Source organism: Phoxinus phoxinus, assembly GCF_949152265.1.
Source record: "Phoxinus phoxinus genome assembly, chromosome: 5".
Lineage (NCBI taxonomy): Eukaryota > Metazoa > Chordata > Actinopteri > Cypriniformes > Leuciscidae > Phoxinus > Phoxinus phoxinus.
In genome coordinates this window covers 2674238-2688219 of record NC_136880.1, presented here as the reverse complement: position 1 = coordinate 2688219, position 13982 = coordinate 2674238, and the positions used below count along the sequence as shown (strand labels likewise).

The 13982-nt window shown below is 35.5% G+C and overlaps 1 protein-coding gene across 1 annotated transcript in view; it reads right to left on the bottom strand.

Annotated features, from left to right (window-relative positions):
• LOC306998033 (NACHT, LRR and PYD domains-containing protein 12-like) overlaps nt 1–13982 on the bottom strand; it is a 39040-nt gene that overhangs the window by 17106 nt on the left and 7952 nt on the right. Inside the window, exons 8-10 of the mRNA XM_079611764.1 lie at nt 8410–8580; nt 7506–7679; nt 3847–4017 (exon numbers count right to left, since the gene is read on the bottom strand). Coding sequence (XP_079467890.1) covers nt 3847–4017; nt 7506–7679; nt 8410–8580 — 516 coding nt within the window. The remainder of the gene's footprint in view (nt 1–3846; nt 4018–7505; nt 7680–8409; nt 8581–13982) is intronic.

Here is a 13982-nt window from a genome sequence, read left to right as displayed (position 1 = left end):
TTTGCTACGCGAGACTAGGCTTGCTCTAACTGTTGCTCTGGTCTTCGTCAACAACACGCGCTTGCGCCCCCTGCTGGTGAGGACGACTAACAGCACATGGAGATTATGCTCGGTAATCTACTGCTTTTCCTGCAGTTCCTGGATGTCAATGTTGAATTTACTGTCGAATTTGAACCACTGAATTTGTGGAAGCGAATTTGTAAAGCGAAATAAAATGGACCGAAAATTGCCTGTTGAATATTATAGGTTGTATTTTTAAACCGTTTGAATATTTTGGAAGTGAAATATGAAAGGTGAAAATGGATTATTGAGGTTTTTTTAATGAAAATGTGTTTGAAATGTTTTGAATTTAAATATTCACAGCTTAAATATACAACCATGTTGAATTTCAGCCCATAAAAATGCAAGACCTAAAAATACAATGAATTAAAATGCAAGCATGGTAAATGCAATGCATATATTTTTTCAAGTAGTGCAATTCAACAGGCTTTTTATTTCAAAATCATTTGGCATTATTTTACTTCCATACGCGCGCTTCAATACGTTGCGGAGACTCTCAACACAAACGTGTCCCTGCTTGATATACAACCACTGATGAACATATTCGGTTTTGATGAGAAAAAAGAGAAAAAATATATAGGGCCTACAAATGCGGATTAGAAGCCAGAACTTCTGACAGGCTTGGTGAAAGTTCTGCCACTGGACCATTAAGGTACACATTAAATAGGCGGATCATGCATTTATTCACGTTGAGATTCTCTGCACTGACATTTATGAAGCAGAATAGTAGGTCATATGTCTAATGCTTTTTGAAAATTTAAGGCTTTCTTCTTCATAAAACGAGTCGGACATCATCATCACATTTTTGTATACATTTTTATTTATTTACATTAGTAAGCTACAGGGCATCGTCTTTCAAAACATGACATGCGTGAAAGAGAAAAATGCGTCATTGTACCCAGCACTTCTGGAAATGCACTTCCGAAAGCGTCTCTGTCCCCAGCACATTTCAAACCAAACTGATGTCCATGTTTCTATGGCATCGCTGTCCAGGAGTAATTAGCTGGTGAAGTGGATTCACTTATTGTAGAGTTAATGAAAGTTATCATGAGCATGGTAATGTTTTAAGCAGATGTCTTAACAAATGTCAGTAGACCGGGAAGATTTTAAAATGAGCCGTACATTCATAAATACGCAAGATCGCTGTGAAATGCAGACCGGAAGTCAAAAGACAACGAGTGCAGCGCTGAAAGGGGCTATACAGTATATGGTCTATATAATGAAGGTTGTGAAATAATTGGCTAATATTAACTCTACTTTTGGTGCTGTAATGATATTGCACATCACCACGATAAAGACCTCATCTGAGCTGCTTCAGCGGACTAACAACACTCAATGTCAATGTCACCATGTTTTAGATGACCAATCAAGTCAAAGTAGACGGGCTTTATGTTCACAGAAGCTGCGAGTCGAGCGCGAATTCCAGCGCCGCTTCACGACCCGCTTCAGTTAACGGTCATAAAGTGTGAGATATGATGCAAGCAGCGAAACTAAACCGCTGTTTTACGATAGAAGTTATGAACAACAGACAGAAATAATCAGTTTGCAAAGACTATCAATCAAAGCTCAGCTTTGGGAAGGGAAGATATACAGGTGAAGATAAGGAGACTGAGAGAAGAAGAAAGAGAGAATGTGATGAAGATGAGAGAGGAAGAGCAGGTAACGAATTATTAATTAATAAATGTAACGAATTATTATTATGAGTATTAATCTGATTCTCATGTTTAAGAATCTGTTTTCTGCTTGACTAATAATTTATGCTTCTGCCCACTGACATGCTTTTAAAGCTAATGATATCCATTTTTTGTCCTTCAAACACCTTAAATTGCACGTGTAGATCAGGAAAATCACAAATGTCCCCCGAACCCCCACAGCAACATCAATTTTGGGACCTCAGTCTTTATAAAGTCCTGCGTACGGCCCTGCCTTCATGTTGCCATTGTCTTCTGTCTGGCTCTGTTCCCTGTGACTGCTGTTGGTGACCTTCATGTTTCTCAGTCAAGTCTTTGTTTTTTTAGTTTTGTTCACGTTTATTTGAATACAAACAAAGCTTTTCAAAGCTTCAAATCAATTAAACCAATTTCGTGGCAAAATGATTCACTGTTCTGAAGTCAGTAAAAGTCCTGGCAGAAAGCAAAGCATAAGGATGTAGTGTGATGGCACTGGTGAGTTTTGCAAGGGACTTTTACTGACTTTTCTCAACTCACCGAAGTGACGTCAACGTCCGGTCTAGCAGTAGCATAACCCATCAGGCAAGTGTTATTTTAATAAACTTATGATGTACTAACGAGGCATTGGGAAGTTTATGAGTACGGAACCTATTTGCACTAATATAGAAGTTTGGTAACATTATGGACATTATTAGTGGGGTAAATTACGAGATACATATTTGGAGCCGTTAGCGCCTGCACTAAGACATTCTGCTGATTTCTCTAAATAAGCTATAACTTTAATATTTACAATATTTCACAAACATTTGTTTAATCTCAGTAAATCTGCATGATTCATGGGTTCACAGAGATCATCGCCCCTCAGCGGTGAACCATTGACATTTTGAAATGTGTTGAAACAGTTATAACGTAACAAAGCCTCGTTTACTGAAATCATGTGACTTTGCCAGTTTGATACACACTCCGACCCACTGATTTGAAACCAAAGATTTGTAAAGGTTTCGTAGCTTCATGAAGCGTGTTTCTAAAGCGCTCATCACTAGTGTTCAGTCAACTTGCCTTCAGTGGATCTTATTACAGGCAGACACTGATCACAGACTTTTAAAATGCACTTCTTCAATTTTTACAAGTTACATTATATACTGCACCAAAATTTGACATTTTAAATTTTGTGAAATACAAACATTGATTGAAAGCAGTTATGAACATTTCTGATTCTGATACAAAAACATTGTTCTGCCTTTACAGTGTAAGGTTGAAAATAATCCAAGATTATTTCAATGCAACAAAGACACTGCTTTTCATTAAGACATTTCCAGCATAGCGGTGATATGGGCCTGTGGGCCGGAGGTTTGGGACAATGGGGAAAATTGTGATGCTCTGATTGGTCAGTTTGAATGTCTCACACCTGGGTGTTGGGGACACGGTGGGGGGAGAAATGACAAAACTGGACGGCAAGGGTTCTTCACTCTCTTGTCTTTGGATGCCAAGCTGGGGAGAGGGTCTCTCTCCCTCTCTCTTTCTCTCTCTCTCCCTCTCTCTTTCTCTCTCTCTCCCTCTCTCTCTCCCTCTCTCTCTCCCTCTCTCTCTCTCTTTCTCTTTCTCTCCCTCTCTCAGGTAACCTTTATGCTGGGTACAAATGGTTTAAATTCTCATTACATCATGTTGTAACTATTTAAGTGTAAACATAACCTTATTGCACATTGAACTTTTATTTAATTCATGGAGTCAGATTAAAACAAGATAATTGCATATGAGAACCTGTGTCTTATTTAACAAAAATTCCTTTAAAACGCTGGAGAGACTCGAACACGCGCGTCCTTACCGGCTGTTTGGAAACCGGAAGTTGGGCCAAATAGCCGGCTTTTACAACAGTTACTGAAATAATTATTGACCCATGATCAAACTGTCTGTCTTAACCAAATATTTAAAGCTTGATATCACGTTTTAATTGTGTTTTTAATTTGCTGTTTAATTTTATTACTTTAAATTGTTGTGGCTCTTTGTGATGCTGAGGAAAAAACTGCTCTGACTCAAACAAGTGAGGAAATATTATCATCAGCTAACATTACAACTAAAAGTAAAGTAATATTATAAATAAATGAGCAATACTCACGTCAGTGTGTTGAGTCGACAGTGTTTATCCTGCAGTAGAGCAGCGATCTGATTCACTCGTGTGTCTCCTGGTTTATGTCCACGCAGATTCAGCTTTCTCTGGAGTAACGGGTTTATACCCACAACTCTATCCACATACTGACAGGCTTCCTCTGCAGCAGGACTCACAAACCTGCAGAAGAGTCAATTCAGTTCTCAACTCAATGCCTGTTGCACTACAAAAAAGATTGATACGATAAATGTATTTTTATTTTTCTTTGAACATTTAAATACACAAATAAATATAAATTTGAAGGAAACTAGAGCGACACTCAGTCCTAAAGCAAACTCAGTCATCACTTGGTCGCCTCCAGTTGGTACAAAATGCAGCTGCAAGGCTGCTGACCGGGAACAAAGAAATATGACCATGTCACCCCAATTTTACCCCATGTCACCCCATGTCGTCCCTTCATCGGCTCCCGATTCATTTTAAAATTCAGTTTAAAATCGTGTTGTTTGTTTTTAAAGCTCTTAATGATCAAGCTCCATTTTATCTAACAGATCTTCTTACTCTTCTGTCATCTTCCAGATTAAGATCTGCAGACCAGGCTCTATTATCTATCCCCCGCTCCCGTTTAAAAACTAAGGGAGACAGAGCTTTCTCAGTTGCCGCCCCCCGTCTATGGAATACCTTCCATTTACATTTTTAAATCAAAACTTAAAACGTATCTCTATTTCCTGGCGTTTTGATACTTAATATCCTTGTTTCACTGTTTGTTTTCTATGGTTTTACGTTTCTGTGCTTTTATTTTTTATTTATTTCATTACTATGTTCAGCACTTTGGATAGCTCTGCTATATTTAAATGTGCTTTATATATATAATTTACTTACTTGCATAAGAACAGAAACGTCTCACAGAGCAGAAGGACAAAAGCTCACTAGATCATGGTTTTCAGTATGAATACAGAGTGTGAAATTAAGAGAAATTAATTCTGGCTTTTAAGCAGGAGAAGTGATAAACGTCAGCACAGAGAACACTGGCTGTGAAACTGCATGTTTGTGAACATCTGGAGACTCATAGACCTGCTGTAGAGATGCAGTGAATCTGGGCTTGATGCAAAACTATTGTATTCAGAAAACTATTTCACTAAAAGGATATCTAGAATTTTGATGAGAAGTGTGCACAAAAATAAAATTGTTCATTTCAATTATCAAGGTATACTCCAGAATAGCAGCCCATATACTGACCCATAATGTCTATTTGACCTTTAGCTCGTATCACAACTAAACTGTGTTGACGTTTATCATCATCATGACAGAAGCTGCAGCATCTGATCTGGGGGTTGTTCCATAAAAGACGCCAAGAAAAGCGGGGATTAAACTCCAAAACACGACTTGAATGAACCTAACAAATAAGTTGGGGCTAAAGCGGTTTCATAAAAGGTAATTCAAGTTCACGCAATCCCACTAATTTGATCCAGGTTTATCTAGTCTAGATAACTGCGTGTGCACGCGTTTCTTAAGCAGCCCTAGAGGTCGATCATAGATCCAATCGATCCACCATCAAACTGCATATATTTTGTGCCGTTTTATGCGTTTGAAACATGGTGTTTGCAAAACTTACATTTCACAGGAATATTCTCCATCTGTAAATCTTAGAAAAATCTAGCAAATATTTCCATTTTGCTGCTAAACCTCATATAGAACGAGCGCTGCTGCGCGCTTGTGCGCCAAATCGGAGCGCGATAATTCTGACTATATACATTTTGCTTGGAAAAATAATAGGCTATGCGATATTTTATAACATCAGAAATATCTTCTAATTATAATAATTTATCTTTAGGATGTTGGATAAGTTACAGTGAACTTATAGCTCATTACACTTATATTTTATACTTAAAATAATAATAAAAATAAAATGGAAGTAATTCAGGGAAGAATTTAAGAAAGCAAATATAATAAAGATACAAAATATAGTTTTGGGTTTAGGACCTAAGCTACTTAATAAAGATGACTTATACTTATTTAGAATGCTGAGAATTACACCTTTTAAAGCAATTTTTTTTTTTTTTTTTAATGTTTTGGAGAAAGCAAGAATGTTTGGTTGGATTTAGTTTATACGGTACATTATGGAGAGGATAACATGAAATTAAGAGCAAAAGTATACATTTTGAAAAGATATGTGCAACTCTAACTGGCCCCACACACCGGACGCGAATAGCGCGTCAGGCGCGAGTGATTTCAATGTTAAGTCAATGCAAAGACGCGTTACACGCGTTTTACGCGCGTAACGCGTCTCTGCATTGACTTAACATTGAAATCACTCGCGCCTGACGCGCTATTCGCGTCCGGTGTGAACGCACCATAAAAGCAAAGAATATTCCATAAAATAAAGGAATACATATTAGCCTATAACTAAATAACATTTCCTCCCCTTTATTTCTAGTTATTTGTTATTTTATTTAATATTTGATATTTAAATAACTTATTAGGAATTGTGTGTCATTATAAGAGTTTGATATAAATATGTGAATGTTTAATTTTTCCCTTTTTTTTCATATGTAAAAGTGTCTAACTATGTACTTATTGGTTATTGTTCCAATTATGTGTTGGTGGGTATTATCACAAAATAAAAAAAGTAGAAGGAAAAATAAGAAGGATTTATTGGGGGAAAATATTATGTCTTTAACTGTACATTTGTACTAAATGTGTATGAATTGAAAGACATAATAAAGTACATATATATATACTAAAACATTTGTTGTTGGACATTAGATGTGCATTATTTAGAATTTTAAACCTACAAATAAGTGTATTTTTTATGATAGAAATAACTGTAAATGGACTATTGTAATGGGGTAAATCAAGTCTAATATAGTCCAATTACTAAGCGCAGATTCATCTTATTCATTCAGTTAAAATGTAATCTGTGCTTTTGTAATTATTTATTGTAAATTTTGTGATTTTAACTTCTGCTTTAATAAGCTTTTTTATTCAATTTTAGATTGTAATGTTCTAATGTTCTTCTAATAACCATAAAAATGTACTTCAGCTGCCAATTAAAACCAGAGAGAAATGTATTCATAAATCTTTAAAACTATCTAATTAAATCTTGGGCACAAAACATTCAGCCAGTAAGAAAAGAAAAACTGTAGGATATATATCAACGATAACAAACATTTCATATACAATTTAACACGTTTGTAGGTCTATATTATCTCATTTATCATTGTAGCCTTATTTAAGTTGATTTTCTTGTATATTTATTTTTGGACTGATAGTGGTTAATAAAGTCAAATAATGTATGAGAGAATATCAGTCATTGTGTTCCTATTGGTCAGTGTTAGAGGATCTGTGCAGAGGATCTGTGCAACAACTGAGGCTTAGCCTGACAGTTAGCCTGCCCTGGACCAGGCTAGTTTCCCAGCATAAGTTGCCAGAGTAACTGAGTTTGAACTATTTTAAGTTTGCTTTATGAAAAAGAATCAATCGACAATAAGTCTGACTAACCAAAATAAGCCTGGCTTGTATTTTAATCTTGTTTTATGGAACAACCCTCTGATCTTGATCATTTTGATGCAACAAATTGTCAAGCTAATTGTATAGCTAAAATAATATATTAGTTATGAATATTTAGCCTCCATATAACTAATTTAGTTAATTATTAGATCCCGTCTCACCTCAGTGTCTTCAGTTGACAGTCTGGATCCTGTAGTAAATCATTGAGCTGCTTCACTCCTGATTCTCCAGGATCATTCCCTGTGAGATCCAGCTCTATCAGGTGTGAAGGGTTTGATCTCAATGCTGAGGCCAGAGCTTTATAACCTTCTCCTGTCACACTGCAGTTAGAGAGTCTAGAACCGAGAGGAAAAAACTCAGCTGAATAATCAGTTAAACCTGAACTATATAAATCTGAATGATCGCTCTTCCAGTCGCCTCTACAACAAGGAAGCCCATCTTAGTCGTCTTGTTAAAGAGATAGTTCACACAAAAATGAAAATTAGCCCATGATTTACTCACCCTCAAGTCATCCTAGGTGTATATGACATTCTTTCAGATTAATACAATCGGAATTATATTAAAAATATGTCCTGGCTCTTCCAAGCTTTATAATGGCAGTGAATGGCTGTATATTTTTCCATCAAAGTGCATCCATCCATGATAAAAGTGCTCCACACAGCTCTGGGGGGTTAATAAAGGCTTTCTGAAGTGAAGCGATGGGTTCGTGTAAATAACTAGCTTTTTTATTAACCCCCCAGAGCCGTGTGGAGCACTTATTTTACAAGAAAAGATACTTGCCAATGGCCCTCAGGATCTGTAGCTCTTATTCTGATATTTAATGTTAGATCTTTCCTTTTCTTGGAACAAAATGAATGCTTAATGTCACTTCAATATTTCTCGACGAAAAAACAACAACAATAAAATAGCAAAATGACAGGATTGATATGGTATACCCACGTTGTAACAAATAAATAAAAGATCTTTGAATTTTTCACAAAAGTTCTCTTGCGCTTTTGCCTCCGGCATCGTCCTGTCAGTCATCGCACCTCACTCTAGTCATGTGACTCCTGTGGCTCAACTTACCTCAGTATCTCCAATTTACACGTTATATTCTTCAGTCCAGTGCAGATCAGCTCCACTCCTGAATCCTGCAGATAATTACTGTTCATGTTCAGCTCTTTCAGATTGGTGTCTGATCCAAGAACTGCAGCCAGAGCTGAACAGCTTTTGTCTGTTAAGTTACAATCATTCAACCTACAATAAGTCACAACACAGAATTAGATGGAACACATACCATACATGTTCTATATACAAATATTAAATACATTTTCCATTTATTTTGTTACATAAACAGCATATACAGCACAGAGGCTGAGTTAAACTAACATTCATCTTCAAAAACTACTATATCCTGTGCATTAGTGTATTTAATCAGTGACAAATTTCCTAGATAAAATGAAGCATGTTTGAAAACAATATTTGTGTAAAGCTTTTATAGCTATAGGATTTTTTCTTTATTTATGTCACCTGATGGAGTTTAGGTTCTTGCCACTGTTGCCTCTGTCTTGCTTAGTTGGGGACACTTAATATTCAACAATATTAACTTCACATAGTTGAACTGGTGCCTGACTAAAATTTATGAAATTGATGGAAACATGTTGAAATATGAACTATAGACAGGTAGGCAACCTTTCAATGATAAATAAATATAGCCTATACAACACAAGGATATTTTTATGTTCATAATAAAAAACAGCATGGTATAAAACTAGGCTATGAAATTTATGATGCATATTATAATGTTTAGACTAGTGTTTACTGTTAAATGCTGTGTTCACTGATATCTGCTCCAACTTGGATGTTTATAATGTGCTAGCAATAATGTTTCATAGTTTGGAGCGTTTCGATCGCTTCAATAATGTTCTCTGCACACTCTGTGGGTTTTGAAAAGCAAAACGCGCCAAACATAGGCTTCATGTTTTTACGCCAATCTCATTTCATAACGTCTAAGAGATATATTTATATGTTCTCAGTAGGGCTGGGCGATATGACCAAAATCTCATATCACAATATAAGTCATCTCATATCCCGATAACGATATATATCACGATATAGTACCTTTTCTGTAAATTCAATCAATTAATAATTTATATATATAATTATAACATGGAAAATACTTTTAGCATATATCAAATAAAAGAAAAGTTGATATATATATTGAGTATATATTAAGTATATCCTCAAAAATGTTTATATATATATATTATATTCTCAAAAAAAAAATGGGCAAATGTTTGATTAAGAATGTAGAAATATAAAATATGAACGAAATTTAAAACACTTTTCAAAAACAAATGATTACAGGCCCAACATAAAATATTGCTAAAATACCAAATGTAAAAATTCAATGGAAGATGTTTAAAATGTAGCAGAAATCAGGGCTCTGAACCTGTTCAATGAACGAAAACAAACAAACGAAATTTTGACAGGAGCATAACCAGAAACGGAAAGCAAATTAAATTTAATCGTTCTGAACAGACCGTTTATATACTGTCTATGGAACAGACACGCTTATTTGAAATGGCCATTACCCGGTTAACAACGTTATTTTATCGTTCTGTTAACTATTTCAATTTGCCAGTCAACCAATCATGTATTCAAATAGTACAGACTGAGCAAATGTGATATTGACGCGCATAGCCTATCCAACGTGAGTGAAATGCCCATGCTCAGCTGTCAGTCATCATTGATAAGTCGCAATGGGAATGCGCTGGCGTTAGTTTTTCATACTGTATGTCACCAACTGTCAAAAAATTAGGCCTACATTTCAGTGAAAATGAATAGCATGTAATATGCAACTTTTTGTTTTTTGAAACCAGCGAAAATTGCAGGATAGTGTAGAACATGGATCCACACAACGTCACATCATCACGCACTTAAAGCGCTTCTGTGAACGGAGAAAACAGAATAAAGCTAAATATATAAAAAAAATATATAACGTTAGGCTTATATGCGAAATATAGGCTATTTGCCTTAACCCCCTGGGGTCGGCAATCACGCCGGCGTGATTTGCGCGTTTTTTTTCACATAGCAGCTGAATAAACTTAAAATACTCCGTCATATATGGTCATACAGACTTAATAAATATGAAAAAATAATCTGTGAGATGTCTACTTTTGTATGTGTCCACTTACAATCAAAACAAAACGTTGTGCTTTTGTAAAATAAAGAAATTAAACAGGGTGTGCTTTCTGCCTCTCCGTCTCGTGAACTTTTTTTTCTTGAGCACGTCTCTAAACATTTAAAAAACTCAGCGAATACTTGTCACACATTTGTGAGCTCTATATATTTATAATCATTTAAGTGTGTAGTTTTAAATTATCTGATTCAAAACGAAAACAAATATTCTCTGTTTAAGTAATTTGTATAAAACCAACAAGATATTCAGTTTCTCTAACCCTTCCTCATTAGTTTTAATGTGACCACACCCACACGCGCAAAACATATAGAGATGCAAATCGTCCATGTGTCGCGCGAACGCCCCCATTACCTCAACAACAAAGCGGCAAACTTTATCAGTCCTCTTCAGTCGTCGAGTTTGGAAGACATGCTGTGAGATTATTGGGTTTACATCTGAAGAAGAAGATCGCGATTTGAAGACAAGAACGATTTTAAGGTAAGAAATAATCCTGAATTATATTAGTTAGTGTTATTGTTGCATAAACTTCATATTGCCATTGAACTGTTGCTCGATGCTTCAGTGAATGTCCCCTGCACGCGCTGTGAGAGTTTGAGTCATTCGCGCGACGTGCGTTTGAAAAGCAAACCATGATTTTACTCCAATCTCATTTCATAACGTCATATCGATGTAAACATTTGAAGTAACATATGATAATCAATATGTTTTTCTCTAGTGTAGTGTTACTGAAGTGTTCCTTTTTAACTATGCCTGCTATACTGTTCTTATTATTTGATTCAGCCCTGCTGCAAAAAATACTTTCTTAGTTAGTATTTTTGTTTTGTTTCCAGTCCAAATATCTAAAAATTCTTAAACCAAGAAGTGTTTACTAGAGAAGTAAAATGACATAAGAAATTCTATTTTGTTTTAAGATAAAAAGAAAGTAATTTAAGTAATTTTTGCTTAAAACAAGCAAAATTATCTGCCAATGGGGTAAGCAAAAAATTCTTGGTTTCCATTTGAATTAAGATTTTTTTTCTTGTTTTCTATTCGAATTCAGATTTTTTTGCTTACCCCATTGGCAGATAATTTTGCTCGTTTTAAGCAAAAATTACTTAAATTACTTTCTTTTTATCTTAAAACAAAATAGAATTTCTTATGTCATTTTACTTCTCTAGTAAATGCTTCTTGATTTAATAATTTTTAGATATTTGGACTGGAAACAAAACAAAAATACTAAGTAAGAAAATCATTTTTTGCAAGGCACAACAAATATATATATATATGTATATATATATATGTGTGTGTGTGTGTGTGTGTGTGTGTGTGTGTGTGTGTGTGTGTGTGTGTGTGTGTGTGTGTATTTTGTAAATTTTAAAAAGAAATTTTCACCAGAAATCTAAAATGTATTCCCACAATCATGCAGCCCTGGTTTCTTCTTGATATCAGCATGCTCACAGCTTTTATATATATATATATTTTTTAGGTAGCTACCCGTCCTGCTGACTTCAACATGAGCATGAGGAGGTAAAGTGAAAAATCAAACACCTTGGAAATGACAGGTATGCACTATGTTTCAGGAAAGGAAAGGTGTGTGACTGGTTAAGTCTCTGTCTTTAGTTCAGTGTGTTAAATAATGTGCTTTTTGCCATTTGTTGTGTATCTTTGGATGATGTTGTGTTGTAAATAAATTCAAACAATCAAAAAGCCATTCTTTTTTAAATCTCCTCATTCTTTGTGCAAGGTAATGTAATGATAGTGCCTGAGAGCTCCTAATAGGGCCATTATGGGAGGGCCTTTGTCTTTTCTCAGGTGTGAAACACTCAATATTCATGGTGGTTAACGCCTCCTTGCATAAAGCTTTCTTACACAAAACATGTCATACAAATTTTAAATCAATATATTGTCTTATCTGAATGAGTATTCAGGATGATTTTCACATAGTTTTGGAGCAAATATTCTAGGCTACGTGATACAATTTTCAAAAGCCTTGCGACGAAATAATTAGTTTGTCTTTCATGACATTATTTCAGTGACTTTTTTTTTGGTCATTTTCACAAACCACGCATAAATGTTATTATCTCAAAACTACAAACTTTTACATACATGCTGCTGACATATTATTGTAGCAGAGTTTGTGCTGAATGCAGTGTAATAATACTTTAGTCATGAAAATGTCACAAGTAACAGAAATAAGCACAAATGTTAGAGCATGTCAGAACACCTCCAGGACCCAGAAAACACCTCAGACCCCTGAGGGTTAAATAATTACAGATTAACAAAACGAAAGGAAGCATTTTGCTGAGCTTCGGATCATGCGACAGGGTCCAAAGTTCACAAAAAGGAAACCGAGATGTTAGAAAAGGGAATCGAGCTTGTTTTCTGTATTTTACGGCTTTACAGTATTGAATCATTTTTTGCTTCTATCCGTATGACCATAAATTACGGAGTAACGGATTCCTGTTCCTGTGATCGCGCCGACGCTTCACGGCACGCACACACGTTTTGTGCATTGCTAACTTGACATAGCAGCATGTTCATTATCAAAATATAATAGTCAACTACACATAAAGAAATTTTACCAAATCATGTTCATGCTACAGAGGTAGCCCCTCATTTAGGAACGAGCTCCTCGGTTTGTCCTGGCTGGTCCTGCTCGGAAACACCCGGTTCTATCACCCTTCACTCGCCATGTTATTCACGTTTCTGCCTGCATTCTCATGGCGGCGTGTAAGATTGCAGTCCTCCAAATGATGAAAAAAGTTTTGCCGTAAACAATGTTTTTTTCCGACACCACGATATGAACGATAGAGCATAATATGAATCGATAGACTTTTTATATCGTCCATCCGATATATATCGTCATATCGCACAGCCCTAGTTCTCAGTTGTTTTTTTGTTTGTTTTTTACAGGGACTAGATGACACTGATGGAGGTAAAATGAAAAATCAAACAATATGGAAATGACAGGTATGTACTATGTTTCAGGAATAGCACAAAGGTGTGATCAGTGTGTTCAATAATGTACTTTTTTTGTCCATTGTTGTGTATCTTTGGATTATGTTGTGTTGTAAATAAATCCAAAAAATCAAAAAGCCATTCTTTTTTTAAATTCACTCTTCATTCTTTGTGCAAGGTTCCTCATAATGATATGGCCTGATAGCACCTGATAGGGCCATTATGGGACTTTGTCTTTCTCAGGTGTGAATCACATCAATATGCATGGGTGGTTCACGCCTACCTCGCACACAGCTTTCTTACACAAGACATGTCTTACAAATTTTAAATCAATATATTGTTTTATCTGAATGAGTATGCAGGATGATTTTGATTCAAATATTTTGATGCGGTGAAGAAGCAACTAGGGCTGTCACTTTTGTGAAAAAATCCTTTTCGATTTTCAAGACATAAGTGTTCATTGAATTGATTGTAAAATCAATTTTCCATGTCTAAAGACGTTTCCATTTTCAACGCCAAA